The sequence below is a fragment of the Lynx canadensis genome, chromosome C1 (genome assembly GCF_007474595.2).
Source record: "Lynx canadensis isolate LIC74 chromosome C1, mLynCan4.pri.v2, whole genome shotgun sequence".
NCBI lineage: Eukaryota > Metazoa > Chordata > Mammalia > Carnivora > Felidae > Lynx > Lynx canadensis.
This window is the reverse complement of record NC_044310.1, coordinates 192727008-192753906: the sequence shown is the minus strand read 5'-3', so window position 1 is coordinate 192753906 and position 26899 is coordinate 192727008. Positions and strand designations below refer to the sequence as shown.

General features: G+C 46.0%; 1 protein-coding gene and 1 long non-coding RNA gene across 6 annotated transcripts in view; one reads left to right on the top strand and one right to left on the bottom strand.

Annotated features, from left to right (window-relative positions):
- The window catches only part of LOC115521632, a 28382-nt gene extending 18286 nt beyond the window's left edge, over positions 1-10096 (bottom strand). The window contains exon 1 of the long non-coding RNA XR_003971123.1: positions 9921-10096. This is a non-coding gene — a long non-coding RNA (uncharacterized LOC115521632). The remainder of the gene's footprint in view (positions 1-9920) is intronic.
- Positions 9818-23688, top strand: METTL21A (methyltransferase like 21A). 5 transcript variants are annotated; one of them, XM_030326981.1, is made up of 4 exons: positions 9818-9861; positions 11181-11360; positions 13040-13151; positions 22070-23688. In XM_030326981.1, the coding sequence occupies exons 2-4, from the start codon at positions 11214-11216 to the stop codon at positions 22465-22467; spliced, it is 657 nt and encodes a 218-aa protein (XP_030182841.1). In that variant the 5' UTR covers positions 9818-9861; positions 11181-11213; the 3' UTR covers positions 22468-23688. The 5 variants fall into 5 exon arrangements, with proteins under 5 accessions (XP_030182841.1, XP_030182840.1, XP_030182839.1 ...); XM_030326980.1 differs by lacking the exon at positions 9818-9861 and adding an exon at positions 10209-10285; XM_030326979.2 differs by lacking the exon at positions 9818-9861 and adding an exon at positions 10288-10443.
- The last annotated feature ends 3211 nt before the right edge of the window (positions 23689-26899 follow it).

Here is a 26899-nt window from a genome sequence, read left to right as displayed (position 1 = left end):
TATATATATAGTGTTAGAAGCTCAGAGTTTTACAAGTATTCTTGTTATTTATTCCTTAAAAGCAGTAGTTTGGACAAAAAACACAGTTTTGCTATGCAGATGTAGGAATGGTTTAGATGAATGGTTCTCAAAGTCTGGCCTTCAGCTCCTGGGGAATCCTGAGACCTTTCTAGAGAATCCACAAGATCAAGACGATTTTCATAATAATACTAAGATGTTTGGTATTTTGCTCATTCTCTCAAGAGTATACTATGGAGTCTTCCAGAAGTGCTCTACACATGATGATGTCATTGCTGTGATGCTAATGTGTAACAGAAGTCAAATTGTTACCTTAAAATGAATTAACAATATAATCTACTGTGTTGGGCTTTTTTAATAATTTTTTTGTAATGGTTACTTATTTTTGAGCAAGTGAGCGAGAGAGAGAGAGAGAGAGAGAGAGAGAGAGACAGAGTGTGAGTGGGGGAGGGGCAGAGAGAGAGGGAGACACAGAAGCTGAAGCAGGCTCCAGGCTCTGAGCTGTCAGCACAGAACCCGACACGGGGCTCAAACCCACGAACCGTGAGATCACGACCCGAACTGAAGTCAGACGCCTAACTGACTGAGCCCCCCAGGAGCCCCACTGCGTTAAGTTTTAATTTCTTAAAACTTAAAATTTCTAATATGATAAATATCAGTAGATACAACCCATACAAAGAAAAGTTCTTTGGGGTCCTTAATAATTTTAAAGAGCATAAAGGATCTCGAGACCAAAATGTTTGAGAAGTGCTACTGGGTTAGAAGTTAAAGGCAATGTGTTTTTTGATAACACTTTAAACTCTAGTGTATGGCAATTAAGAGTCTCAGATTAAAAAATATCTTTTGAGGGGCACCTGGGTGGCTCAGTCAGTTACACATCTGACTTTGGCTGAGGTCATAATCTCGCAGTTTGTGGGTTCGAAGCCCGCATCAGGCTCTGTGCTGACAGCTGGGAGCCTGAAGCCTGCTTCAGATCTGTGTCTCCTTCTCTCTCTGCCTCTCCCCGGCTCACGCTCTTTCTCTGTCTCTCAAAAATAAATAAATGTTAAAAAAAAAAGTCTTTTGAAAATGTCTATGTCTCAATTTATCTTTCTACTCTTTTAAAAATTTTTTTACTTTTTTATTTTAGAGACAGAGTGTTCACACATCGAGGAAGGGCATAGGGAGACAGGGAGAGAATCTCAAACAGGCTTCCTGCTCAGCGAGGACCCCATTGCGGACTCCATCCCACGACCCTGGGATCATGACCTGAGCCAAAATCAAGAGTTGGACACTCAACTGACTGTATTACCCAGGCGCCCCTCAATTCCTTTATCTTTAAAATGAGGTTATAGTACAACTATAATACTAATCTATATTACGTTAAATAAAAGATTAACCCAAAACCTTCATCAGAGTAGCTTGGATTAGAATCAAACATTCTAAAAAATACGGAGAGGAACATTAACAATAAATTTAAAGAAATTTCTTCAACTTTCTGTTCCTTTTCTCAACTCCATGCTTTCTCAATAATAGTAGAAAAATGTGTCCAATTTGCTTTCACAACATTCAGTCCCTGAAGGCTTATACTTTTTGGAGATTAGTAGTCTAACCAATTTGTCTTGGCCCACATTAGTGAAAAAAATCACCACAGGTGAAATTTCACGGTAACAAAATTCATTTTAACTGCATACTGTGTAGACAGCTCTTGAACTTGGGTGATGGCTTGGTGTTGTCTCATGCCGCTATCATTATGGCAAATTTCAGTTTAAATAAATCAAGTGGCCACTCTCTTCCTGTTCACTGCAGTGGCTATACAATGCCACAATGGCTTGATATTTATAGTCCATTTTACCTTCACATAGAGGGTTACCCATGTGAGCAGATCATTCACTGTAATAGAATCCAATGTCAAAAGAACTTGATATTTATAATCCCTGTTGCTTTAACAGAAGGGGAACACACAGTAGCCCATTTACAAAATGACAGATAAGACCTGCCTAAGCGCACAATAATGTTTTGATTTAAGGCTATTAACAGAGTGGATTTATTTAAAGTGTTCTTGTTTTTGGAAATTTTAAGATTCTAAATGAGAAACGGAAAAAAGTAAACCAGAATAGTCAAATACTGCTGAGTTAATAATAGATGGTCTTATTAAGAGATTACTATATGCAGGGGTGCCTGCGTGGCTCAGTCGGCTAAGCGTCTGACTTTGGCTCAGGTCATGATCTCACAGTTCGTGGGTTTGAGCCCCGTGTTGGGCTCTGTGCTGACAGCTCGGAGCCTGGAGCCTGCTTCAGCTTCTGTGTCTCCCTCTCTCTCTGCCCCTCCGCCACTCACACTCTCTCTCAAAAAAATTTTTTAAAAAGATTACATGCAGGTATTGTATGTGGTGATTGATGTTTTAGCTCACTGACCACCCCCTCCTCCAAACAGTCCAATGATGTGGGCATTACTATTATTCTACTTTCACAAAAGGAAGGAAACAGATCTTTGCAGGATTTCAACTCAGACACTATGACCCAATAACCCACATTCTCAACCACTATCCTATTCCAGTTTCCACTACAAAATGGTGAGTTTTAGTCAAATCCAGAGTTAAAAAAAACGCTTTTCGTTGAATTTTTGTCCTCATTTGTTCTTGCTGCTTTGGCTGTTATGGGTTGAATGGTGTCCTCTCAAAAGATATGCTGAAGCCTTAACACCCAGGACCTGTGAATGTGACCTTATTTGGAAATGGGGTCTTTGCAGATTTACTTAAAGATGAGGTCGTACTGCATTAGGGTGAGCCCTAAATCCAATGACTGGTGTCCTGATAAAGACTGGGAGAGTTGGAGACAGAGCCCCCGGGCGAAGACGGCCACACGAAGATGGAGGCAGAGGCCTGGGGTACGCTGCCATGAGGCAAGGAAGACCACGGGCCACAAGAAGCTGGAAGAGGCAAGGATGATTCTTCCCATAGAGCCTTTGGAGGGGCTATGGCTGGCCTACACCTCGATTTCAGACTCAGCCTCCAGAACTGGGAGGCTGTGTTTTGTAAGTTACCCAGTTAGTGGTCCCTTATTATGGCAGCTCTCGGCAACTAATACACCGACTTCATGGGCTGGAGGCCCAGCTGAACCAAGACCCTAAGACTGAGGTCTCAACTGCAGTCCTGTGCCCAGCACAGAGTAGATGCCCCCTGGAGAGATCCCCTTCAAGCCAACAGATGACAGGACCAAACTGAGCTAATAATTTGGTATGAGTTCTAAAACTATTTTGAAGGTCCAGTTTTATAGTGAGATCATGGAGAATATTAAAAAAAAAAGAGAGAGAGAGAGAGATACTGCCTTAAATATTTTCTGGAACAAGGCAGAATATAAAGGAAAACAAATGAGGTCTTTGAATTTTGATGCAGTGAACTTGTAGGTAATGGAGAACCACTAAAATGCATAGCTATAAACATCATGTGCGGGCCGAGTGATGGCAGTGGGCTTCTAGAAGGAGAGGTGGCAGGGTCATCCAGCAAGACAGGGCACTGACCCATGGGGTGGCGGGGTGCTGGCTGGGGAGTCAGGCCTCAGGCAGGCAGCCAAGCAGTACTCCGGTGTGTATGTGTGTGTGTGTGTGTGTGTGTGTGTGTGTTGTTTGTTTTTAATTAATTAATTTTTGAGAGAGAGAGAGAGGAGAGAGAGTGCGCACGCAAGCAAGCAGGGGAGGGCAGAGAGAGAGGGAGACACAGAATCCAAAGCAGGCTCCAGGCTCTGAGCTGTCAACACAGAACCGGACAGGGGCTCAAACTCACCAATGGTGAGATCATGACCTAAGCCGAAGTTGGAGCCACCCAGGTGCCCCCCAACCTCCCAACTCTTGCACTGCACTGCGGTGGAGGTGGCACTTTTGGTATAGGGAGGGGCCGCCTCTTCCTCCTAGAATGGGCAGAAAGATGTCTCCGGAGATCATGCTTCCATTCCACCAACATTTATCAAAGTCTGTGCTAACTCTGGTCATCTGTTGACAGTGAGTGTGGAGAGGAGACTTTTGTCTTTCAAACACATGTTCATCTGCTAGTATCGTTATCTGTTGTTTGGCAAGTACGACAGTAAGCTAGCTATGGCTAAATTATACACCGGGACCTTACAGAATGTTTACATTGGTCTACTTTGCACTTTCTAAAAACAAACAACAGAAAACATACTACTCATAATGACTCTTGTGTGCATCAGGCACTCAAGCCAGCTTAAGCAAGAGAAGGGAATGTATCATCAGGTTACACTTGTGGCCCATGGGCCCTGGGAACCCAGGTGCAGCCAGGAAAGGCTGTGGACAGGAGAGCCCCCAGCTGCTCTCTGCAACCCCATACACACTCCACGCACACCATGCTGATGGACTTTACATCTCCTTTGTTCAAGGGTCCAGCCCAGACTGAATGCGTCAGGATTGTTTTGCTTCTGCAGGGGACAAAAGAAAGCAGTTCAACCTGGCTTAAGCTAATTAGGGAATTGAACAGCTCAAATAACTGAAAATTCCCAGCCAGCTGGATCCTGGTGGTCACAGGGCACTGTAAGAGGCAGCCTCCCCCTCCTCTGCTGGCTCAGCCCTCTTGGGACCAGGTGACCAACAGGACCTCCAGACTTTATATCCTTTGCCAACACTCTGCTTTTTGGAGAGTCCCAGCAGGTCCCAGGAACCGCTGTAGGTAAGCCCAGCTTTGGTCACATGCCCGCTTCTGGACCACCCACAGGCAGGTGGAAGGAAATGCTCATTGCCCAGGCCTGGAGCCGGGGCCAAGGTCAGCCCTACCCCAAACATATTAAGAGCAAATGCTACATGAAGTTGACTGCTGGGTATGGTACTTTAGATAAGTTAAATTGTTTTAAACTCAGCATCATGTCTGTTTACTAATTGAATCGGCACTTTATCCCCTTTTATAGGTGGGGAAGCTGAGGCACTTATGAATGCGTCTTGGTCAAGGCCTCAGAGTTGTAAGCTGCAAGAGCTGGGGTTTGACCTAGACTCCCAGGCCACAAAGGCCGGGCTCTTGACCACTAGCAGAAGGGATCTGCTACCAGCCAAATGGGACATGGATGCTGGGCTGATCACAATAACAGATGTCCAATAGCCATTCTGAACTCTCGCTCTGTGGAGAGAACTACGTCCCCAGCCTGCTGGCCCAGGGTGATATCATGTTGTACCAAGGTGGCTGCTTCTGCTATGACCTAGTACATGGACTAGTTCCAAAAAACAGAAGGGACAATACAATAAGCACCCTTCCATCATTATTCTCTGGGGAGGTGGTCAGGAAAAGGCAATTTGATCATGGGGATAAAAATAAAAAGCTATCAACCCTAGGCCTCTGGGTGTACTTATATTTTATCCCATCCAAAGTTTTGTCTCCTACAAGGGGGTGCGTGGGCATGAAGAGGCCAACAGTCTAAAAGTGCATAGGGAACCCACTGGGCTGGAGGAGACGCCCAAACACGTTCCCTTTTCAGTTGTCTGGGTCCAGGAGGGGACCCAGAAAAGAAGCCCAGTTCCCCCTTGCTGTTAGGAAAAAGCACAATCATTTACAGATTGTTATGGTTGAACTGCACTTTGAAATTTGGATCATGGAGAAAGTGAATCTATTTTTTGCATATCCCCAGCAAGACTGTCAGGAGAACTGTCTTCAGGTCTTAGAATCCCGGATGGATAAAGGTGGTCTGTAGTCTTAGCTGATGCTGCCACTGGGGGCCCAGGAGTCATTATGAGCTAGGCAGAGCTCCAAAACAAGATCTACTTTACTGGAAAGCTAAACTATGCCACCCACTCAAAACTTCTACCTAATGCCTGAAATTTCCATCTCTTTCACACCTGTGTTCTGTCAGCTTCTGCTATTCGATGTACTGAGAAAAAGTGAACGACAGCTTCTAGATAAACTGTAAGTAAATACAATCAGACAAACGTCCTATGTGAGTGGAGTGCTGGAGAGGTTGTGAAGGTTTTGTTTTGTAAAGCCTTCGGTGTGATTTGAGAATCAACAGCAGAGACGAGGGAGAAGGAAGGAAGGAGGGGCCAGGCTTTATACGCGAGGAGCCTGGGGTCTAGGGAGCTTTAGGAGTTACTTGTCATCCCAATTAAAGTATTAGAGGCAGAATTTACATTTTTCACCATCTTTCTTGTGCCCCATCCTGGTTCCCCACAGGAAAGGGACAAAGAGAGAGAAGAAAATGAGAAGAGAGGAAAGCTGAGAGGCAGTAGCAGCACAGAGACGTAGAGGAGGTAAGAGAGAAAGGAGACCCCAGGAGAGGGAAAAGGAGAGGGAGAGAAGCCCAGACAAGAAAAAATAATATTGAAGGAGAAGGCAGTTGGAGGACTGCCTCCCTGACTTCAGACTTACTATAAGCTGCAATAATCAAGACAGAGAGGTACTGGTGAAAGAACAGACCAACAGATTAGTGGAATGGAGAGCCCACAAACAGACCTACATAAATATAATCAACTGATCTTGGACAAAGATCTTGGAAATGACAATACAATGAAGAAAAGACAGTCTTTTCAACAAATGGTGCTGGAACAACTGGACATCCACATGCAAAAACATGAGTCTAGACACAGACCTTGCACCCTGCATAAAAATTAACTGAAAATGGACCACAAACCTAAATTAAAATGCAAAGCAATAAAACTACAAGATAACACAACAGAAAATGCAGATAACCTTGGATTTGGCAATGTCTTTTTAGATGCAATGCCAAAGGCAATATCCATGAAAGTAAGAATTGGTAAGGTGGACTTTATTATAACAAAAATTTCTGCTCTGCAAAAGACACTGTCAAGAGAATTAAAAGACCAGCCACAGACTTGGAGAAAATTTTTGCAAAAGACATATCTGATAGAAGATTGTTATCCAAAATATACAAAGAACTCTTAAAACTCAACAATAAGCAAATCATCAGATTAAAAATGGAGGGTGCCTGGGTGGCTCAGGCAGTTAAGCATCTGACTTCAGCTCTGGTCACGATCTCATGGTTCATGGGTTCAGCCTCACATGGGGCTCTGTGCTAACAGCTCAGAGCCTGGAGCCTGCTTCAGATTCTGTTTCTCCCTCTCTCTCTGCCCCTCCCCCCCTCAAAAAGATGAATAAACATTAAAAAAATTAAAAAAAAAAAAAGGGCCAAACAACAGGTACATGAAAAGATGCTCGGCATCACTACTCATCAGGGAAATGCAAATCAAAAGCATTCTGAGATATCACCACACATCTGTTAGAGTGGCAACTACCAAAAAGACAAGTGATAACAAGTGTTGGAGAGGATGTGGAGAAAAGGAAACCTTAGTGCACTGTTGGTGGGAATACAATTTGGTACAGCCACTACGGAAAACAATATGAACAGTGTGGAAAGCTCCTCAAAAAGTTAAGCAGAGAGCTACCTGTGATCCGGTAATCCCGCTTCTGGGTTTATATCTGAAGGAAACAAAATCGCTATCTTGAAAAGATACCTGCACCCTCATTATTTACAGCATTGCAAATATTACTTATTGCAGCATCATTTACAATGTCCGAGACATGGAAACCTAGTTCTGTTGACAGACGAATGAATAAAGAAAATGTGGTGTATGGTGTGACATATATATATAATATATATCATATGTATTAGAATATTATTCATCCATAAAAAGGAAGGAAATCCTGCTATTGGCAACAACACGGTTGGGTCTTGAGGGCCCTATGCTAAATGATGGAAGCTAGACTAACACTCTATAATATGACTTATATGTGGTATCTATTTTTAAAAAAGCCAAACTCATAGAAACACAGAGTGGAATGATGGTTGCCAGGAGCTGGGGGTGGGGGAAACGAGGAGATGCTGTTCAGAGGGTACAAAGTTATAGGATGAATAAATTCTAGGCATCTAATATTCAGCATGGTGATTACAGTTAACAATACTGTATTATGTACTGGATAGTTGCTAAGACCATAAATCTTAAATGCTCTCACCACACACATGCACAAAATTATAACTATGTGAGATGGTGGACGTGTTAACTAACCTTACTGTAGTCATCATTTTGCAGTACATACATGTATCAAATCATCACCCTGTGTACCTTCAACTTAAATATCTCAAAAGAGCTGGAAAATAAATAAGATAGGATAAAGAAAAAAGTGGGTCAAAGACTTAGCAGACACTTCATTAAAGAAGATACATAGTGGCAAATAAGCATATGAAAAGATGCTCCACAACCGTAGGTCATTAGGGGATTGCAAATTACGACAACTACAACACACCCACCAGAATGGCTAAAATTCACAACACTGACAACGCCTGAATACTGACAAGGATGTGGGGCAACAGGAACTCCAGGAACTGTCATTCGTTGCCAGTGGGAATGCAAAATGGTACGACCAGTTGGGAAGTCTGGTGGCTTCTTATAAAACTCAACATTCCTTTACCATAAGATCCAGTAATCACACTCTTTTGTATGGACCTATCATAGGAGTTGAGTAAAAAGATCAGGGGTTATGGAGGAGGGAGGGAGATAAATGGGTGGAGCACGGGTTTTTTTAGGGAAGTGACACTTCTCTACATGATGCTATAATGGTGGATATAAGCCATCATAGATTTGTCCAAACTCATAAAATGCTCAATACCAAGAACGAACCCTAAGATAAACTATGGACTTTGGGTGATAGTGATGTGTCAATGGAGGTTAAGGAATTGTAAAAAATGTCCCACTTTGCTAGGGGATATTGATAATGGGGGGAGGCTCTGCATGTGCTGGGGCTGGGAGTGAATGGGAAATCTGCACCTTCTTTCCAATTTTGTTGTGAACTTAAGACTGCTTCAAAAATAAATTCTCTTACAGAAAAATTTTTTAAATAAAAATAAACTGAGCAAAGAAAAAAAAAGTTGGTAAAAGACCTTCACTGCTGATCTCGGAAGTTCACTTAAGTCCGCTTTGCAGCCCCAGCCTTCTGTTGGAAGGTTAAGGAAATGCCTACAGAGGCCGGCACGCCCCCTGCAGGAGGGGAGGGGTGAGGTGAGGCGAGGGGATGGTTTAGGATTGGCCTGAGGCTCTTAGAGCGGGTCTCAAGCGGAATTAGCAGGAAGCTCTTAAAAGTACCAGTGCTCGGGTCTCCTCACACTGAGACTTTCCCTTGGCAGAGTCCAGGCAGGGGGAAGTGAAAAGCGCTCTCCTACATTCTAACGTGCAGCCGGGGCTGAGAATCGCCGTGACCGAGCGGCGGTGGGTGGGGGACGGGGCTGGAGGTCAGAGTACTGGAAGGAAAGGAAACCTTTCCCGAGAAGAGGACACCGCTGCCCGCGCGGTCGCACGCTTGGGTGCTCACTCCAGCCGCGCTTTCCAAGGGCCAGCAGCCTAGGTCAGTGGCTTTCACGTCAAACACAGGTGTCGTATCGTCAGGTGCACCAACGTGGGCACTGGAAGGAAGGAGACTAGAGCCTTGGGACTGCAGCAACGCCCGGGACTGGGTGTGGGGTCAATCGCGCGCCCCCCGGCTTCCCTGCGCCCCCGGAGCCCGTTTTACTATGGAGGCCCAGGCGCCGCGTGCGGACTCTGAGTTCGCGCTCTAGTTGACATGGGCTTTGTCACTTTTCCTACTCTGTTGCCACCAAGCGGTGATGACGCCGCTTCGGTCCTCACTTTGGTGACGCGAGGACAAATGGGTGACCGCGTATACTTCGGAGCAAACTTTCTCCTACACCTGCTAACTGGCCACCTTTAACAGGAAAAACAGGAGAGCACACAAACTAGAAAAAAACCAAAACCAAACCACGCAAATACACACATGCACACATACACACACAGTGCGCGCGCGCTTGCGCAGGGGTGAGAACGAGCTCACAGGAAGGTGGAACCAGCGCAAGACCTTAGCGCCAGGTTGGTGGTCTCCCTCTCACCGGCCGCCAGAGCACCCCGCGCCTTCTCCGCGCACCTACCCGCGGCTCCACACCTCGCTGCCTTCGCCCACGCTGCCCTCGGCGGCCGGGAAACCGATTTGGTGGTCTGAATACTTTGGGGACCCACCGGAGGGAGGCCTGATGCCCTCTCCCCCAGCGTCCTCCTCCAGGGCGCGGCCAGCACACCTGCGACGCCGCGCGCCCCAGCGCTCGGGAAACACCTGTCTGGGGGAGGTGGGACCGGAAACGCGTGTCTCCCGGCGCGCGCCGCCCACCCCCGCCGCCTGCCGCGCTGCAGGCGCCCGGCGGTCTCTCGGGTCCGGGCCCTTTAAGGCGGGTGGTTGCGGCAGCCGCGCTCGGGGCGGGGCAAACAATGCGCGCCACGCGGGGCCGCATCCGCAGCGGTAAGTAGGGGCGAGGCCCGCCTCGGGCTGGGCTGTGTCACTGCAGTCCCGGTGTAGGACCCGTCCCACGTGGCTGGGGGTGCCGAAGGGCCCAGTGGACCGTCTGCCCGACCCCCACTTCCACCGGTTCCCGGAGCCCTGGGACCCGCCGGAAGCGAGTGCGTACCTGTCGGCCCTTAGGAGGGGGCCGGGGGGGGGGCGGATTCGGGGGACTCGGGGCAGGCCTCCGAGCCGCGGACGCCCGAGTCCACCCCGGACCCGGGCTCTCGCTCTCCCCGCCGGCGACTCGGAATCCGCCAGTGTGTTTCACTTCCAGTCTCGGCGAGCTGGAGCTGCGTCGACCGTGTATATCCAGCTGGTGTCAAAAAGCCGGATAATCAAACCGTTAACACCCAGTCCAAGTGCTGGTTCGGGTCCTCGGCGGTAACTAGTGAACGCACTGAATTTAGAGGGGGTGGAGGGAACACCTAAGCAAAACAGCAGGAACTACCCTGCCGGCCGCAGCGGGCGGTAGCTGCAGTCTGCGTGGGCCTGGCCAGTTTAGAAAGAGCCGCGTTCTCTGCGGCCCTGGGCTGTCAGCGCCGCTCCGCTCCGCTTCAAACGCGGCTGGGTTCGGAATTCACCCAGTGGTGACAGCAGAGTGCGTAGGGCATCCTGCAGGGGTTGCACGGTCTTGGGTTCTTGTGCCCAAAGACACCTTTTAGCATGGATTCAGGACTAAATTTCTCTCCCCAGAAGGGGAAGAGCCATGCAAAAGGAATTAGGCAAAGGTTCCCCCCACCTGTGTTTCTTCTTTTGAACATGTAAAACGACCTTAAAAAAAACATTTGGAGCGATTTAAAAGAGAATGAGTATTTCTGGCCCTAGCGTCACGCGAGATTCTTTTGCCCAACAGCTTTGAGGGAGCAGAGAGCTGGATGCAGGTGACATGGCCCTGGTGCCCTACGAGGAGACAGCGGTAATGGGCTTGCAGAAATTCCACAAACCTCTTGCCACCTTCTCCTTTGCGAACCACACGATCCGGATCCGGCAGGACTGGAGACAGCTGGGAGTCGCCGCGGTGGTTTGGGACGCGGTAAGTAAGACCCTGGGGCCTCTGACCACAATTGCTTTTAAGACTGGCTTTCTTCTTCCTTTTTTTTTTTTTTTAAATAACAGATTTATTGAGATATAATTTATATACCATACATTTCACCTGTTTATACAATTCTGTGATTTTTTTTTTTTAAAAGTAAATTCACTGAGAGGTGTAACCATCACCATGGTCTATTTTAAAAACATTTTCATCCCCCAGCCCCTCCAAAAATACTTATACCCATTGGAATCTCTTACTTCCCTGCTCCCTCCCCCAACCCCAAAAGATTGCATTTTGAGGGTGAATAAAGGAAAGCTGAGGGAAAGTAAATTACTTGCCAGTAATATACCCAACAGGAAAGAGGGAGGGAGAGCTGGAAGGAAGGCAGGAAGCCCCTAACTGCTTTGGACTCTCATTAAGTTAATTTTTCACTTAAGTTTCATTTTGAAAATATTGCACAAAGAATACTGTAAAAAGTGGGAGAGCCCAAAGTGAAGATCACATGTTTTCCTGAAGTTTTCCGTAGTTGTAATGGTCACAAAATTATACTATTAGTTGCTTTGTTTTACTTCTTCCTCTCACAGCACTGTTCTGTCAGCTTTTGTGACAGTGACTTGCCCTTAAGCAGCTCGCAGTGGGAACTCATTTAATGTTGGATAAATGATAGATGTAATTTTGTGGTCTTAACATTGCGTTAGGGATGCTAGAGAAACACTCAGGTGTAAACATCTCAATGTATTGTAGCCTCTTCTAGGAATCTAGTCCAAGGTGATTACATGGAAAGTATTCCCAGAACGACTAATAGGGCACATAATAGTGAGGAATGGGTGAGCCTTTTGAATGCTCACCAAGAAGAGGAATTGTTACTTGTGCTACTAGTATGTGGCTGTGAAAGACAAATTCTGTTTAAAAATTATGTTAACAACATACAATGCTTTTAAAAAAAATGTTTATTTTAGAGAGAGAGAGGGAGACAGGATCTGTGCTGACAGCACAAAGCCGAATGCGGGGCGTGAACCCGTGAACCGAACCATGAGATCATGACCTGAGCCAAAGTTGGACGCTTAACGGACTGAGCCACCCAGGCGCTCCTACAATGCTTTTATAGAATTGTATGCAAATGCTAACTCATGCATCAGGTGTCCAAAACTTTGGCCCAAACTTCCTTTCCCATGCCTGATAATATGTGGTGAGGGCCCCCAGTGGTGCAGGACGACACGAGAGAAGCACCCAGCTCCAGGAGCCCCGGGTGGGAGCCACTCTGCCTCTTCCTTTGGGTGACATCGTGGCCTTGCTGCCTTGAACTTGGGGGTTAGGAACTGGACATTCCTTTAAGCAAAATCACAGAGACTGTTCATGTAAGCTCCACCAGGGTCGTTTTGTAAAGTTTAAGTGACACAGTAAGAAATGAAACTTCCCAGAATGAGCAGCACCCTATGTTGTGTGGGCAGCGTCATCGACCCCTGCTGTCCCCAGGAGGGACCTCGGTGGGGCCTAGGCTGCGTCCGCTCTAGGGTCATCTCCCAGCAGCAGCCGAGTTTCTGTGTGTGTTGTTAAACTGGGACTGCAACCTTGCAGTGGGAGAGAGGGGGTGATGTCTTCCTGCCAGTGTAAAGCCTGTCCGAAACCCTTGGGGTCCTCCGGCACTCGTTGACACGCAACGCTGTGTTTTGACTCAGGCCGTCGTTCTCTCCGCGTATCTGGAGATGGGAGCTGTGGAGCTGAGGGGCCGCCGTGCGGTGGAGCTGGGGGCCGGCACCGGGCTGGTGGGCATAGTGGCTGCCCTGCTGGGTGAGTGCCGTATGCTGGCTCCCTCCTTTGCGAGTGGAGCTCATTGACAGGTGTGTTTGCTGCTTCCCTGACACAGACCCAGACCGGTTTTTCCCTTACTGGATGTTCTGTCCCCTGTACTTATGAGTCACCTGCTGGTGTCTTTAACTCCAGTAAGCCTCGTTTCTTCTCTCTCTCTCTTGCTCTCGCTCTCGCTCTCGCTCTTTCTCTCATCCTGTTATTTATACTTCCCATGAAAGACTGCTTTGCCCCCTTCGGTTGTTTGTTTGTTTGTTTGTTTTTGTTTTGTTTAAGCAAACACGTTTATTTGGGCATTTAGAATTGCAATTCAGGAGATAATTGGGTTGTCTGAATTAGGTCCCTTACCCCTTTCAGTTTTATGCCAACAGTATGATCAGAAGGCAGTTTTCAGTTCAAAGAAAATTGTCGTATTCATGTACATAGTTTTTTACACTTTAGGGGCCTTCTTATACTCTGTTGGATTTAACCCTGTGCGAGGCAGGTAGAACAGATAGTCTCATTCATTGCTGAGGAAACTTTGCTGGTTCATCTCTTCTGAGAAGGGTCGGCCCTGCTGTAGTTTGTACTGACATCTTATATTTAAAAATTCTCTTCGCGGTATACAGTTCTGAATTGGTATCGAGGTTTGTCATTTTTTTTTTGTTTGGTATACAGATATTAATTTAGGCCTACAGTATTTTTAAGCTTTGTTTTTATTTTGTTATTTATTGTTGACTCCTTTCTTCAGCTTCTGGCTCATGCCGTTCAAGCCACCCAGTGGGTAGACCAGCCTCTAAGATACAATATATAACATTCATCACTTCAACATCGTCACCCAGTGCTCTTGTCAAAATGCAGCTTCTGCTTCTGTAGGTTGGGGTCAGGCCTGAGAACCTGCATATCTAACAGGCTCCCAGGGGATGATGATGCAGACGCTGTTGGTACTCAGACCACACTTTGGTGGTGAGGAGCTAGAATTCCATTCCATTGTGGACAGGTGCTCGAGGACCCACTTAAGCCCCTCCTTTATTGTGTCCTCTTTCCGGTAACTTATTTCTTTTTTTAGTATTCTTTTCTGTGTTTAGATCTAGCCTTCCAAAATGTGGTGGGGAACATGGGCAGCGTGGTAGTTAACGGTGTGTAAATGGATCTAGGTCTCCATCCAACACCACGGCACCTTCAGGTACTGATGAGGCCCTCGCTCGTACACTGCCTTTTGTTCTCCTCAGGTTAGCCTTACGGCATTCCCGTGGGTGTTAGGTTTCGGTTTTTTATTTTGTTTTACTTTATTTTATTATTTACTTTATTATGTTATGTTATTTTTACAGAAAGAGAGCAAGTGTGCGTATGAGCATGGGAGGGGCAGAGAGAGAGAGAGAGAGAGAGAGAAAATTTCAAGCAGGTTCCATGCCCATTGAGGAGCCCAACTCCGTTCCATCTCACAACCGCGAGATCATGACCTGAGCTGAAATCCAGAGTCCGATGCTTAAACTGACTGATCCACCCAGGCGCCCCACACTTAAAAATTTTTCATTTTGCCGGTGAAACTGGGGTTCTGGGAGGTTAAGTCACTTTGTGGAGTCCTGGTCAGTGGAGACCTGAGGACTCAAACCAGGTGCATCAGACACTTACTGTCTTTCCTTGACACTAAGTTTGCTGATGTGGGAGGAGTTAACTGGAAGGGAAATGAGGTTTCTTCTGTTTCCTCTGGACAAGCGGGTCTTCATGCAGAACTGCGTCGGCTGGTGCAGAGACTTGCTAGTTGGCAAAGTGCATAGGTTTAGAGTTATACTTGGTTTTGACACCTTTTCTAACTCTTACTAGCTGTGTGACCTTGGGCAAGTTGCTTAATCTCTCCACTTCAGTTTCCCTATAAAATGGGGATAATAATCAGTTCCTGCCACATTGAGGATCCAATGAGATCATGCACAGAAGTCAGCTCCTTGACTAGCGCAAAGTAAATGCTCAATAAATGTTAATTGCTCCTCTGAGTATATCTGTTTGTGATCTAGAAATTCGGATCTGTGAGGTTGGGTAAAACAGGATGATGAGGTTCTTTAAAGACTAGCACAGAGTGGGGGACTAGGTAGTTGTCGCCCCACAAGACGATCGGCTTTGGGAGTGGGCTAGGACAGAACAGCACAGTGTTCTCTCGTGACTGGGGGGAGGTGTGCTTCCTGGCCTAGCTTCACCGCCCCCTCTTTCAATCCTTTCCTGCCGCGGAGCAGAATTCATTGCTGCCTTATTTCTTCTCCCCACAGCCCTTGGTATACTTGCCACGTTGTCCCGGCCTTTCTTACAAGCCCGTGTTTCTTGTGTCTGTCTCTCCTGGCAGGCTGAAGCTCCTGAGGCTTGGGACTGTGTCTCATCCTGTGTGTCCTTGGCCCCAGCCAGACCCCACTTGCCATGCGGTAGATACTCAAATAGTTCTGGAATAAGAGTTGGGCAAACTGGAAAATCATGAAAAGTAATGTTTCTCTTACAAAAGTGATGTAACTCTTCAAAAATAGCCCTAGAAATCGAATAAAGGGGGAAAAAGCCTAAAACATTCTAGTTATTCATGACTCTGCAACATAAGTACTGTTAGCATTTTGGTTTATTTCCTTCCATTCTTTTGCTTCCACTTGTTTTTTTTTTTTAATTTTTTTTTTAATGTTTATTTACTTTTGAGAGAGACAGAGACAGAATGCGAGTGGGTTAGGGGCAGAGAGAGAGGGGGACACAGATCTGAAGCAGGATCCAGGCTCTAAGCTGTCAGCACAGAGCCCGACGCGGGGCTCGAACTCACGAGCTGTGAGATCCTGACCTGAGCTGAAGTCGGACGCTCCACCCACTGAGCCCCCCAGGCGCCTCTCCACTTGTATATTTAATCACAGTTGTAATCGTGGTTATAGAGGTGTGTGTATGTGTGTGTATGCACCTATGTATGTACATACACATATGTGTGTCTCATTTCATGTTCTGTCGTGCGCATCTCTCTGCACTCCTATGTGATTTGCACACCCATTATTGTTGTGACTGCAAAGTATAAGGCATTGCTTTTTAGGGTGAGACCTGAGGGTAAGAAAAAGTTACTCTCTTTAGAATGGAGGCAGCGAGAACTAGAATAGGTGGTGATTTTGAACGTGTCAGAGGTTGATTGTTCTCCTTTTTAAAAAAGTATTTTCATTTTTCGTAACCCGAATCATTTATTCCCAAATTCAGGGAACACCCACCATATGCCAGGCCTGGGTTTAGGTGCTGAGGCTTCTGGTCGTCTCAGGAAGCTTCCATTCTAATTCTGATGGGGAGGAAGGAAAAGACAGATTCTATTAAAAAGCCAGGGAAAAAAACCCGGTAAGTTCTATGCAGAACTTGAATAATGGGTGATGAGATTTTCCTATTAAAAGAAAAAAACAGCTTTTAATTACTGGGCAGTTCCCACATTCTGTCTATTTAGTCTGTCCTTCTCACTGTGCCCCCCTGCCTGGTGGGTAGGTCTACTTCGAGCTCTCTTCCCCTCGGGGAAATGAAGGCTTAACAGAGGTTAGGTAACTTGCACAAGGTCACAACACTCCTGGATTGTGGAGTTAGAATTGGAATGCTGTTCTGACTCACACCCTCGTCCTTAGTTTGAAAATCTCTTTATACTGTGTGGAAAGTATTCTTAGAAAAAATCATCCCATTTTAAAGATAGGGTTCTGTAAGTTGGGGTGGGGTCAGGGAATGTGGTTTTCTTTTTTTTTTTAATTAAAAAAAATTTTTTTTTTCTTTTTGGTGTTTATTTTTGAGAGAGAGAGCACAAGCAAGGGAGGGACAGAGAGAGGGAGACAGAATGTGAAGCAGGCACCAGGCTCCGAGCTGTCAGCACAGAGCTCAATGTGGGGCTCGAACCCACAAACCATGAGATCGTGACCTGAGCTGAAGTCGGACCCTTAAACACTTAACTGACTGAGCCACCCAGGCCCCTGGGAATCTGGGTTTTAAAGGCTTCTGAGGTGATTTGATGCTCAACCAAGTCTGGGGAAGAGTCTTAAAATATGCTCAGGAAGAAGTTGTCTTAGTTTTCTGTACTTGTAGTGTAAATCTCCACTGAGCTTTCCACTTGTGTGTATGTTTCACTGAAGGCTGGGCATCTCTACCTGTCTGTTTCTCAGCGCCTCAAACAGTATGTGTGTTTAAACTTGAACTCTTCTTCCCTTTGCAAACTCGACCTTTTGTTCTCTTGAGTTAGTGTGGCCATCCAAGTACGCACTCAGGCCCACCCCTTGACCCGCGCCCCATAGCCCCCCCACCCCCATACCCCCCCACCCCCCCGCCAGCCCCGCCAGCCCCGCTGACCCATCTTCTAAGGATTTCTTGATGCCAGTTCTCCCTTTGCGTTGCCCCCGCCCGGCTGGAGCTCTCAGCATCTGTCTCCTCCGTGAGGCCCTGCAGGTCCCCACCACCTGACCTCTCTGCCTCTGCTTTGTCTTCTCAGAGCCACTTCCCAGTAGACTGAAGTGGCCCATCCATGATGCAGAAGTGCTGGGGTGGCCGGTACTTAAACACCCCTCTGCCTCCCCACGGCCGAACACCCCTGAGGCTCTCACCTCATTCTGACAGACTGTCAGGCTCGCTTTGCAGATCCGCGCACTGTTTTCGGTACCAGGGACGCACACGCTGCTTCTGGTCCGTCCCTTCTGCCTCGGATGCCCTTTCTTCACCCTTTCCCCTGGTTAGTGCCACGTCTTTCCAGTGTAAGCTCAGATTTCCGTTCCTTCCAAATCCTTTCTTTGACCTCTGGCCCTCTCGGAGAATTCCTCCCTTGTGAAACTTGCCTGGAACCCCAGGTTACCATATTTTACTCCCCACAGTGTATCACAGTTGTGTTTCTGGGTCTCTCCCTCATGAGGCTGAGCTCCTAGAGGCCGAGCATCTTCTTGCTCGTCTCTGTGTCTCTAGTACATAGCACGTGTTCAAATGTTCCAATAAGGTGTGGCTCACAGAAGTGCAAATGGGAAGTGATGGTAAGCGTTTGCGTGTTCTCGGTCCATTACCAAGTGAGAGGCCACGGGGTGTGTGGTGCCGGGTCCCTGCCCATTAGTCCTCATGAAGTCAGCCTTGCCTCGGAGGGCACCTGCCTGAACACCTTGTGAACCTCCCTGGGGCGGGGGGGGGGGGCATTTCCTCCCGTCTTCAGTCGTGGGGGCTCTGCCCTTCCCCGCTTCTCCTGTAGGCTAACCTCCAGGCGAAGGGCGGTCCTCTGCTTGTTCCAGGCCTGTGACTGTGCAGCCGAATGTGGCTGCAGGCAACACAACAGCTGCCCGGTCTCTCTTCACCTTGAGGATCCAGGAATGTTGAGGGGGGAGGGGAAAGTGGGGGGGGGCAGTGGATGCTACTGTGCTTCCTCTCCTACTCTTCTAGCGTCCTCCCACCCTCTTCCTCCATCCACCCTCCCAGCCAGAGACGCGTCTTCTCATTTCACTGAGGAGACTGATACGGTCAGAAGAGAACTTCTGTACCTCCCTCACTGCCTCCAGCCCTGCTGTGCCCCACAGTGTCTGCCTTTGCTCCTGATGTGCTTGCAGCCAGCCCCCCCCCCCCCCTTCCACGCACACACTGTCTGTTTTCTTCCCTCTTTCTGCCTGGCCCTTCCCATAAGCCTGCAAACTGGCTGGCTCCCATCTAAAAACAGAAAACAACAACAAAATGTTTTTGAGAGAGAGAGAGGTGCAAGTGAGTGAGGGGCAGAGAGAGAAAGGGAGAGAGAGAGAGGGAGAGAAGCAGGGCTCGAGCTCACCCGAAGTGGGGCTTAAGCTCACCCAATGTGGGACTTGAACTCAGGAGCCATGAGCTGAAGTCAGATGCTTAAGGACTGGGCCACCCAGGTACCCAAAACAAAAAGTTTTGACAATGTCTAACAGAAATGTATTTTCTGTAGCGGGAAATGTGTAAGATGGACCTGGGATATCTTGTCCCACCAGATAGCAAGGAGGCTAACAAGGACGACATGGCGTTGTGTCAAAAGTCTGCCGGCAGTATTTGAACATCAATATTGATAATGGCACTGGATCCAAATATATCAAATATGTTTAATCCGTGAGTTGATGATACAACAACAGAATAAACCCCATCAGTCATCTCTGGAGGCTGCTTTGGAGTCCAGTTCATAAAAGGGGAGGGAGGAGCAAAATTTATCCTGCCTTTCCTATTCAGTTCCTATACAAAATGAGTAACAAACTATAATCGAAAGAAACTATCCTTTATAGAAATTTCTCAACAAACAAATGCAAAAGGAATGTAGTGAATTAAAGATCTGGGCATTGGGTATTCATGCCTGTTCACGTCACAAAAGTACAGCTTACCAGGTACTACATACCCCTTGATGAAGAACATATCACCACCTCTGAAACAGCCTTGCTCAAAAAAGTCAAATTTACGGGAGATACAGAGGAGAGAGGAACAGACTAAACTATATAAAATGGCACGGTCGGTGAAATCCAGATTGTGGGAAACTACAGGACAGATGATTTGTTTCTTCCCCAAACTGAAAGGGGAAACAAAAGATTGTAGGGAAACTGATAGATTAAAAGACACTTAAGACATCCCTGTGCTCCTCTCCGTAAACAAACACCCAAAAGGAAACCACAGGCAGGGCTGCCGTGTTCAGGGACGGACGTCTGGGAGACGAAACGTGAGTGGGTGGTAAGGAAGAGCTTCCCGGCAGAGTCAGGGTTGGCTGCTCTTGGGTGGGCGTATTTGGGAGCTGGCCCCGGGGTGGGTGCGTGGCGTGGTTACAGCAAGGGGCACACCACCAGCCTCCTTCACCTGGGTCACTGTGGGGGCCTCGTCACAAGGCCCCTTGCTTCCGGCCTGGCCCTACTGCTAGAAAGTCTGTTAAAGCCTAACCTCACTGGCGCTTCCGCTCAGCACTCTCCATTAGCTTCTCCTCTCGGAAAAAGCCAAAGCCTTTCTGAAACCTGACGTGTGCGGCCCCCCTCGGTGGTCTGCCTCCTGCCTATTACTCCTTTGGCCTCATCTTCTGCTTTGTCCCTCCTGCACTCGTTCCTACCATTCTGGCTGCCCTGGCCTGCCCACCGCGGGCCTGTGTACCTGCTCTTCTGCCTGCTGGGGATACTGCCCCTCCTGCGATGCACTTCGCCCAAGTCACTGTCTCGGTGAGGCCTTCCCTTATTGTTCAGTCTGCAATGTCCCACCCGCTTTCCTTACCTCTGGACATCTGTCTCTCTTTCCTGCTTTATTGTTGCCCTAGTGAGTGAGTATCTCCAACTAACGTACTGGTCATTCTGATTTCAAAAACACCTTTTATTGCCTGTCTCTTCAGTTGAAACTAAGCTCTGAGGTAGGGGTTTTTGTCCCATGGTCGATAGCAGCCACTTGGATATTTATGCAGTTGATAGAGGAGTGGCCAAGTCGCATCAAGGTCCTACCGAAACTCCTGGAACACCTAGCAGATTAGAAGTAGCCTCAGAACCTCAGAAACCCTCCGAGGCAGGCATCGGGAAGGTCTACGTGCAAGAAGTATTCAAATGAACACCAAGGTGATCTACAAAAGACTAGATCACTCCAGTATTGCCAGCAAATACAGACCGTTGTTACGAAATCCAGACATAAATTTCTAAGTCAAACCAGGAAAAGGCTGTCTGTGAGCTTGACTTTCGGGGGAGACGGGAAGTGACTCTGCGTTCTTCTCGTTGAGGCAGCGCGCTGCTCGGCCAGAATGGTCAACGCGGTAGGTGCGTGCTTGTAAAGTCCAACAACCGGAGCACCTTTGTCAGGGTCACACGGAGCACTGTAAACGTCAGATTGAATTCCACCAGCTGCCGCTGAGGGGGTGCTTGCCGTAGCCGGTGTGGAACCCCGTGGGGGCGTGACCCACGAAGGTCACAAACTACAGAAGGCACGGAAGCGAGAATCTTATGAAAGAATGTAAATTACGTTAAATTTCAGAAGTTACAAAGTCAGAACTGAACAGGATTATGCATACGGTTCCTGCAGCACAGATGAGTTACTTCAGGGCCGGCCTTAGCTAGTCGCTTCATTGCTGTCAGGGTGACTACAGTTCGGTCTTCTCCCAGCCATATTGGTTCACGGCAAACATTTAGTTCATGGTAAACAACTCGTAAGAAACGTTAATGAAATACTGCCTCCTTTGCCGTATGCATGCAGGAACTCAGCATTTAGTAAACATGATCTCACATTTTTAACCTACGGTACTTTAGTACAATCTAGGAATTTCTAAGTTTAACCACTTTTCAAAATATATATGTGTACATACATACATATATGTATATAACTTACATGTATATATATACGTGTGTGTGTGTGTGTGTGTGTATATATATATATATATATATATATATAACTTAAATACATACAGGTTGGCTGCTTCCTAACAGCATAAGGAGACGTGGACTGGGATTTCTTAATAGCCAATTAATCGCTCCTTGACTCTTTTTAAAGCTTAGACCTGAGAAAGTAGCCTTTCCCTGTTTTTGGTATCTTGTCGTCTTTATAATCATTTGCTCCTAGATTTTTCTTTTGTGGATTCCATTTTACCTTCAGGTCTGACTCGAAGATCATAAGCTAATGAATAAAATGTAGTGGTAGATACCTGTGGGAGGTGGGCCAGTTCCACCTGCAGAATCCAGAAGCTTCAGTGTAGGGTCACTGGGGGGCTCTGCACTTCAGAGGCACAACTTAGCAAACAGATGTGTCAGAGGGGCAAATCCAAAGTTCACTTTTACCAGTAAGTGGTGCAGAGGAGCTGCTGGTCATTTTCTGATCGTTTGCAGCCATCCCTGAAGGACATGAGCTTCTGGATTTCGGGTGGAATATTAGAGACACTCCCCCCCCACCCCCCACTTGACTTGACACCCCTACCTGTTAGTTGTATTGATGTGCACATGACTCTCTCTCTCTGTCCCACATTCTAGGTGCTCATGTGACTATCACGGATCGAAAAGTAGCATTAGAATTTCTTAAATCAAATGTTCAAGCCAACTTACCTCCCCATATCCAACCCAAAGCTGTTGTTAAGGAGCTGACTTGGGGACAAAATTTGGGGAGTTATTCACCTGGAGAATTTGACCTGATACTTGGAGCTGATATCATATATTTAGAAGAAACATTCACAGATCTTCTTCAGACTTTGGAACATCTCTGTAGCAACCGCTCTGTGATTCTTTTAGCTTGCCGAATTCGCTATGAACGGGATAACGACTTCTTGGCGATGCTGGAGAGGCAGTTTACTGTGACTAAGGTTCACTACGATCCTGACAAAGACGTACATATTTACAAAGCACAGAAGAGAAACCAGAGGGAGGACTTCTAGTTGGCTGTAATTTTTAGGAATGTTGTTATTGAGCGTGTCGGTGAAGGTCTTAGCCTGGGAATTGAACCACATTTGATGAAATGGCTCCTGAACAAAAAGCCTAACCAACCAAAGGTTCCCAAGGGACAAAGCACATGTGCCGTTTGAAAACAAAGCGGCACTTTGTCCCACTGCTGTGACTTCATAGTCCTATTTTACTCTGAAAAGTCCAACTAGCGTTAAAGGAATGTATGAGATAGCTGTATCCCATACTGCCCCCTCTTGGTAAACAATTTTCACTGGTGATACAATGAAGGGCTCGTATAAAAGGGCCTTCAAAGCAGTGAGCTTGTTTCGGTGAGGCTAACCCATGCAAATTCTATTAAATACATTCTGAGATACATGTTTAGCCCAGTTTTCTAATTTTCTGAATATAAAGCCAGAGGCTTAATGTATATTCCCTGAGCTGTTGATGCTCTTGAAATCTTTTGTCTGCCCCATTTAGGTTTTAAGCATTACTTTTGGTTACTTGAGATTAGGATGTGAGTTCCCTGAGGTCTCATTTCATGCTTTTTGGCTTCATTTCCGATTTAGGCATACAAACAAATGAAGTAAAAGTAAAAGTTGAGTTACGTCTTGAAACCACCATGTGCTGTGCCTGGGATGTCGTCTTCAATGGCTGTAGTTTTCCCCTGGCACTCCCCTTTCTCAGATGTTGTGTTTGTATTTCTTTCCTAGGCTTTCCCCTCCTTCGTATAATGCATAAGATGACGTTGAAAACATTTCGAAATCTCACCCCTTCATGGGAGGAGCTCCCCGAGAAGCTCCTTCCACGTTGTGCTTGTAATTGCTTATTCCATGTCTGGATTCCCCAGAAGATGGGGAGCTTCTGGGGACCAGGACTGGTGCCTCCAGGGCTGCGTCCCAGCAGCCAGTGTCTCAGGGCCAAATATTCACTGAATGAAAAACTGCATTCCATTTAGAGGGTACTGGTATTTGGGTTAAATGACTGCTACATTGTTTTATGATTATCTTTGACAGACTTTATGAATGAAGTCTCTCTCTCTCTCTCTCTCACACACACACCCCCCTTTTTTTTTTTTTAAGCAATGTAAAAGCTTGACAGTTTAAACAAATTCAGATGACAAGAATTAAAATCTCAGTATGGTCGAGGGTACTGGAGATAGATCTTTGTAAGTCATCGGAAACAAGACCTCCTTCCTCTTAACCTTTTAATGACTACCTTGGATGTGAAAATACCCAATACATTATTTTCTACATATATTTTAGACGTTTTACTTTTAATAAAGATGAATTATGAATTAAACGTTCTGAGCATTCTGTGGCGTACAGGTTCAACACAATTTTGATAAATGCACGTGACATAGAAATATCCATAGTCCAGCAAATCCGTAAAACGCCAATACTGTGCTATGAACATGGAAGGTCTTTTAAAACAAGTAAAACACAAGCCCTGCAGTATCAACACTGTAATGAAATGAAAGGCCGGTCCCCCACTCAGGTATGTTCTTCGAAATGAGTATTTTAATTGGGGTTCAGCTCCTTTAATATCCCTGACTTTGCAGAACAGACATTAAAGTGGTTTTGGGTGGGGATGGAAAACTTCAAGATGTCTGGGTGCTCTACCGAGTGAACGAAGCATTAATTGGTGGTGTTGCATGTTCATAAAACATTGAGGGTCAGAAAAGGTTGAAGGTAATTTTTTTCTTAATAGATGTCAATAAAAGGCAAGAAAAATTCAACAGGAATAATTTGGTGTTTAAGTGAAAAATCAAATGATTTTTTTTTTGTGTGTGTGTTTGGGTTTAAAATGTTGTCTCAGGCAAAGTTCCCTGGGGAAATACACTCAGAGATGGACATTAGGGTGTAGAAAGTTTAAATGGGAATGATTTCAAGGTCGACATCTCTGAGGTAGTAAAAGTAGTAGGATTGAGAAATAGGGGGAAATTAGGCTGGGAGGCAGTCAGGAGTCCTCAGAAACGAGAGCTAGGATGGCCCTGTAGTTGGGCCATACTAAGCCAACAGGGCAGGGTTTTATATCCCTGCATAGATTAGTCATGTGATCTAAGGGGCATACCCTTAGGATGAAGAAAAGACCTGGAGAGAACTCAGCTGAGAGCCATCATCCAACATTGCCAGAAGCTGGGGAAGTGAGTGCTTAATGGGTGTGTGGGGGTGAGGGATGGGGCTGGGGGTAGACGTTATATCTGGATAGTATGCCACAGTGTCCACTATAAATGTCAGGAAAGCTGTGATGGCTTTCTCTTATGTTAAAGGATTGACCTCAGGAACGTGCATTCTAAGTGTGCCTGTCTTATCCTCAAGGATAGAAACCTAGTCTAAACCAACTATATGCTAAGCATTGATTTTCACACTGCTCAGTTTTAGAACTCTTAGTTCTCCAGTGACTTTTCCCACAATTAAGATCAAATACTGGTGCCAAGATGCTATGTTAAAATATATGTAGGACGTCAGGTTCTTAGAACTACCACTATAAAGTATGCTGTCATTCCCTGTGCAGATTACATATTTTTTTTAATGTTCATTTATTTTTGAGAGAGACCGAGTGTGAGCAGGGGAGGGGCAGAGAGAGGGAGACACAGAATCCGAAGCAGGCTCCAGGCTCTGAGCTGTAAGTACAGAGCCTGATGCGGGGCTCAAAGCCACGATCATGACCTGAGCCGAAGTCCCTGACGCTCAACTGATTGAGCCACCCAACTGCCCCAAGATAGCAGTTTTTAAATCAGGAAGAGGGGCACCTGGGTGGCTCAGTTGGTTGAGTATCTGACTCTTGATTTCAGCTCAGGTCATGACCCTAGGGTTGTGGGATTGAGCCCTGTGTTGGGCTCCACTCTGAGTGTGGAGCCTGCTTGAGATCCTCTCTGCCCCTCTTGCCCACCCTCTCTCTCTCTCAAGATAAAAATTTTAAAGTAATTTTAAAAACCACTTTTTAATATACCAGCATGGGGCCTGACATCATAGTTGGTGAAATAGTCCTGTGATTTATTTTTGTGTCAGAGACATGGTCCTAATTGTACTGCTACCCCAGAACCTCTACCTAGACATAAGCAGCATTCTTTTTTTTTAATTTAAATTTTTAATATTTATTTCTGAAAGGGCAAATGGGAGAGCAGGGCGGGAGGGGCAGAGAATCCGAATTGGGCTCACGCTGATAGTAGCTGGCCTGACGCGGGGCTTGAATCCACAAACCATGGGATCATGACCCGAGCCAGAGTCAGAGGCTTAACCCTGAGTCATCCAGATGCCCCGAAAAGTAGCATTTTCAAGGTCTTTAACAAGAACGAGGCAACATGTTGCAGTGAGTACGGAGAGCCTTGTTCTGGGAAAAAGAGAAACTGACAAGAACTGCATGAAATCAGGGCAGAACTCCGTTCTTTTTTTGTGACTTTAAAAATTGAGGATTTGTTAGCTCTGACGTTTCTTTCCAATCTTCAATCATATTATGCTTTTCTTTCTACAGCCAGGAAGTGTTATAACTTAACACTAGAAGACATGGTATGCTGAAAAATTAAGTTTCCTACCTGAGAACTGTTTCTGTGGTAGAGGGGAAATCCCTATAACAGAGGTGTGAAAAGGGGGGCCTATCTGCTACAAAACCTTGTGTTGAGGCTGGCTCTGCCACTTCTAACTCCTAAAAATTACATATACTATAAAGCTTGACATTAAAAAAATACCAACGTGATCTTTTTATTAATTTAGCAAATTATTAATGCTTAGGAAGCAACCTTCAAATATGAAAACCATACTTAATAAACATTCCCACTTCTCAGTATCTATCCTAAAGATAAACTAGCTTATATTTATACTAACTTGTGTGTATCTGGAAGAGTCAAAAGTAACAACCTACATGTTCACAAAAGAGGGTGCTTATTAAACTATGATACATCTACACAATGGGATACCACACATCCGTTAGAAAGACTGAGGCAGATGTACATAAACTGAAATAGAACTGTCAAGACACATTCAGTGAAAAAGTACCATTTATGTAAAAAGGGGAGAGAGGAGAGAATAGACATTACATTTGCATGTATATGCACAGATTGTCTCTAAAAGGATACACAAGAAACTGCTTTTTACTGCTTCCCCATTTGTCATATTTTCCAAACGTACATACTACTTAAGGAAACGAAGTTAAAAAATGAGGACACTATGGAGAAAGTGAAACGAAAACTTAAGAGAATGGGAGAAAATAATGACAAATCGTACTACCTGGTGAGGCTCTGGTATCCAGAATATGTAAGAAACTCATAAAACTCAACAACAAAAAACACCATTAAAAAATGAGCAAAGGACTTGAACAGACATTCTGAGCATTCTGGTTATTCTCCAAATAACCACAGACACACGATGATACGCGACATCGTTAAACGTTAGAGTTGCAAATACGATTGACAACGAGCTAGCTCTT

Excerpts from the sequence above, each read along its gene's own strand:
- METTL21A (XM_030326981.1), top strand. The coding sequence starts at position 11,214 with ATGGCCCTGGTGCCCTACGAGGAGACAGCGGTAATGGGCTTGCAGAAA. Across the intron at positions 11,361-13,039 it reads CCGCGGTGGTTTGGGACGCG|GCCGTCGTTCTCTCCGCGTA; the intron begins GTAAGTAAGACC and ends GTTTTGACTCAG. Across the intron at positions 13,152-22,069 it reads CATAGTGGCTGCCCTGCTGG|GTGCTCATGTGACTATCACG; the intron begins GTGAGTGCCGTA and ends CCCACATTCTAG.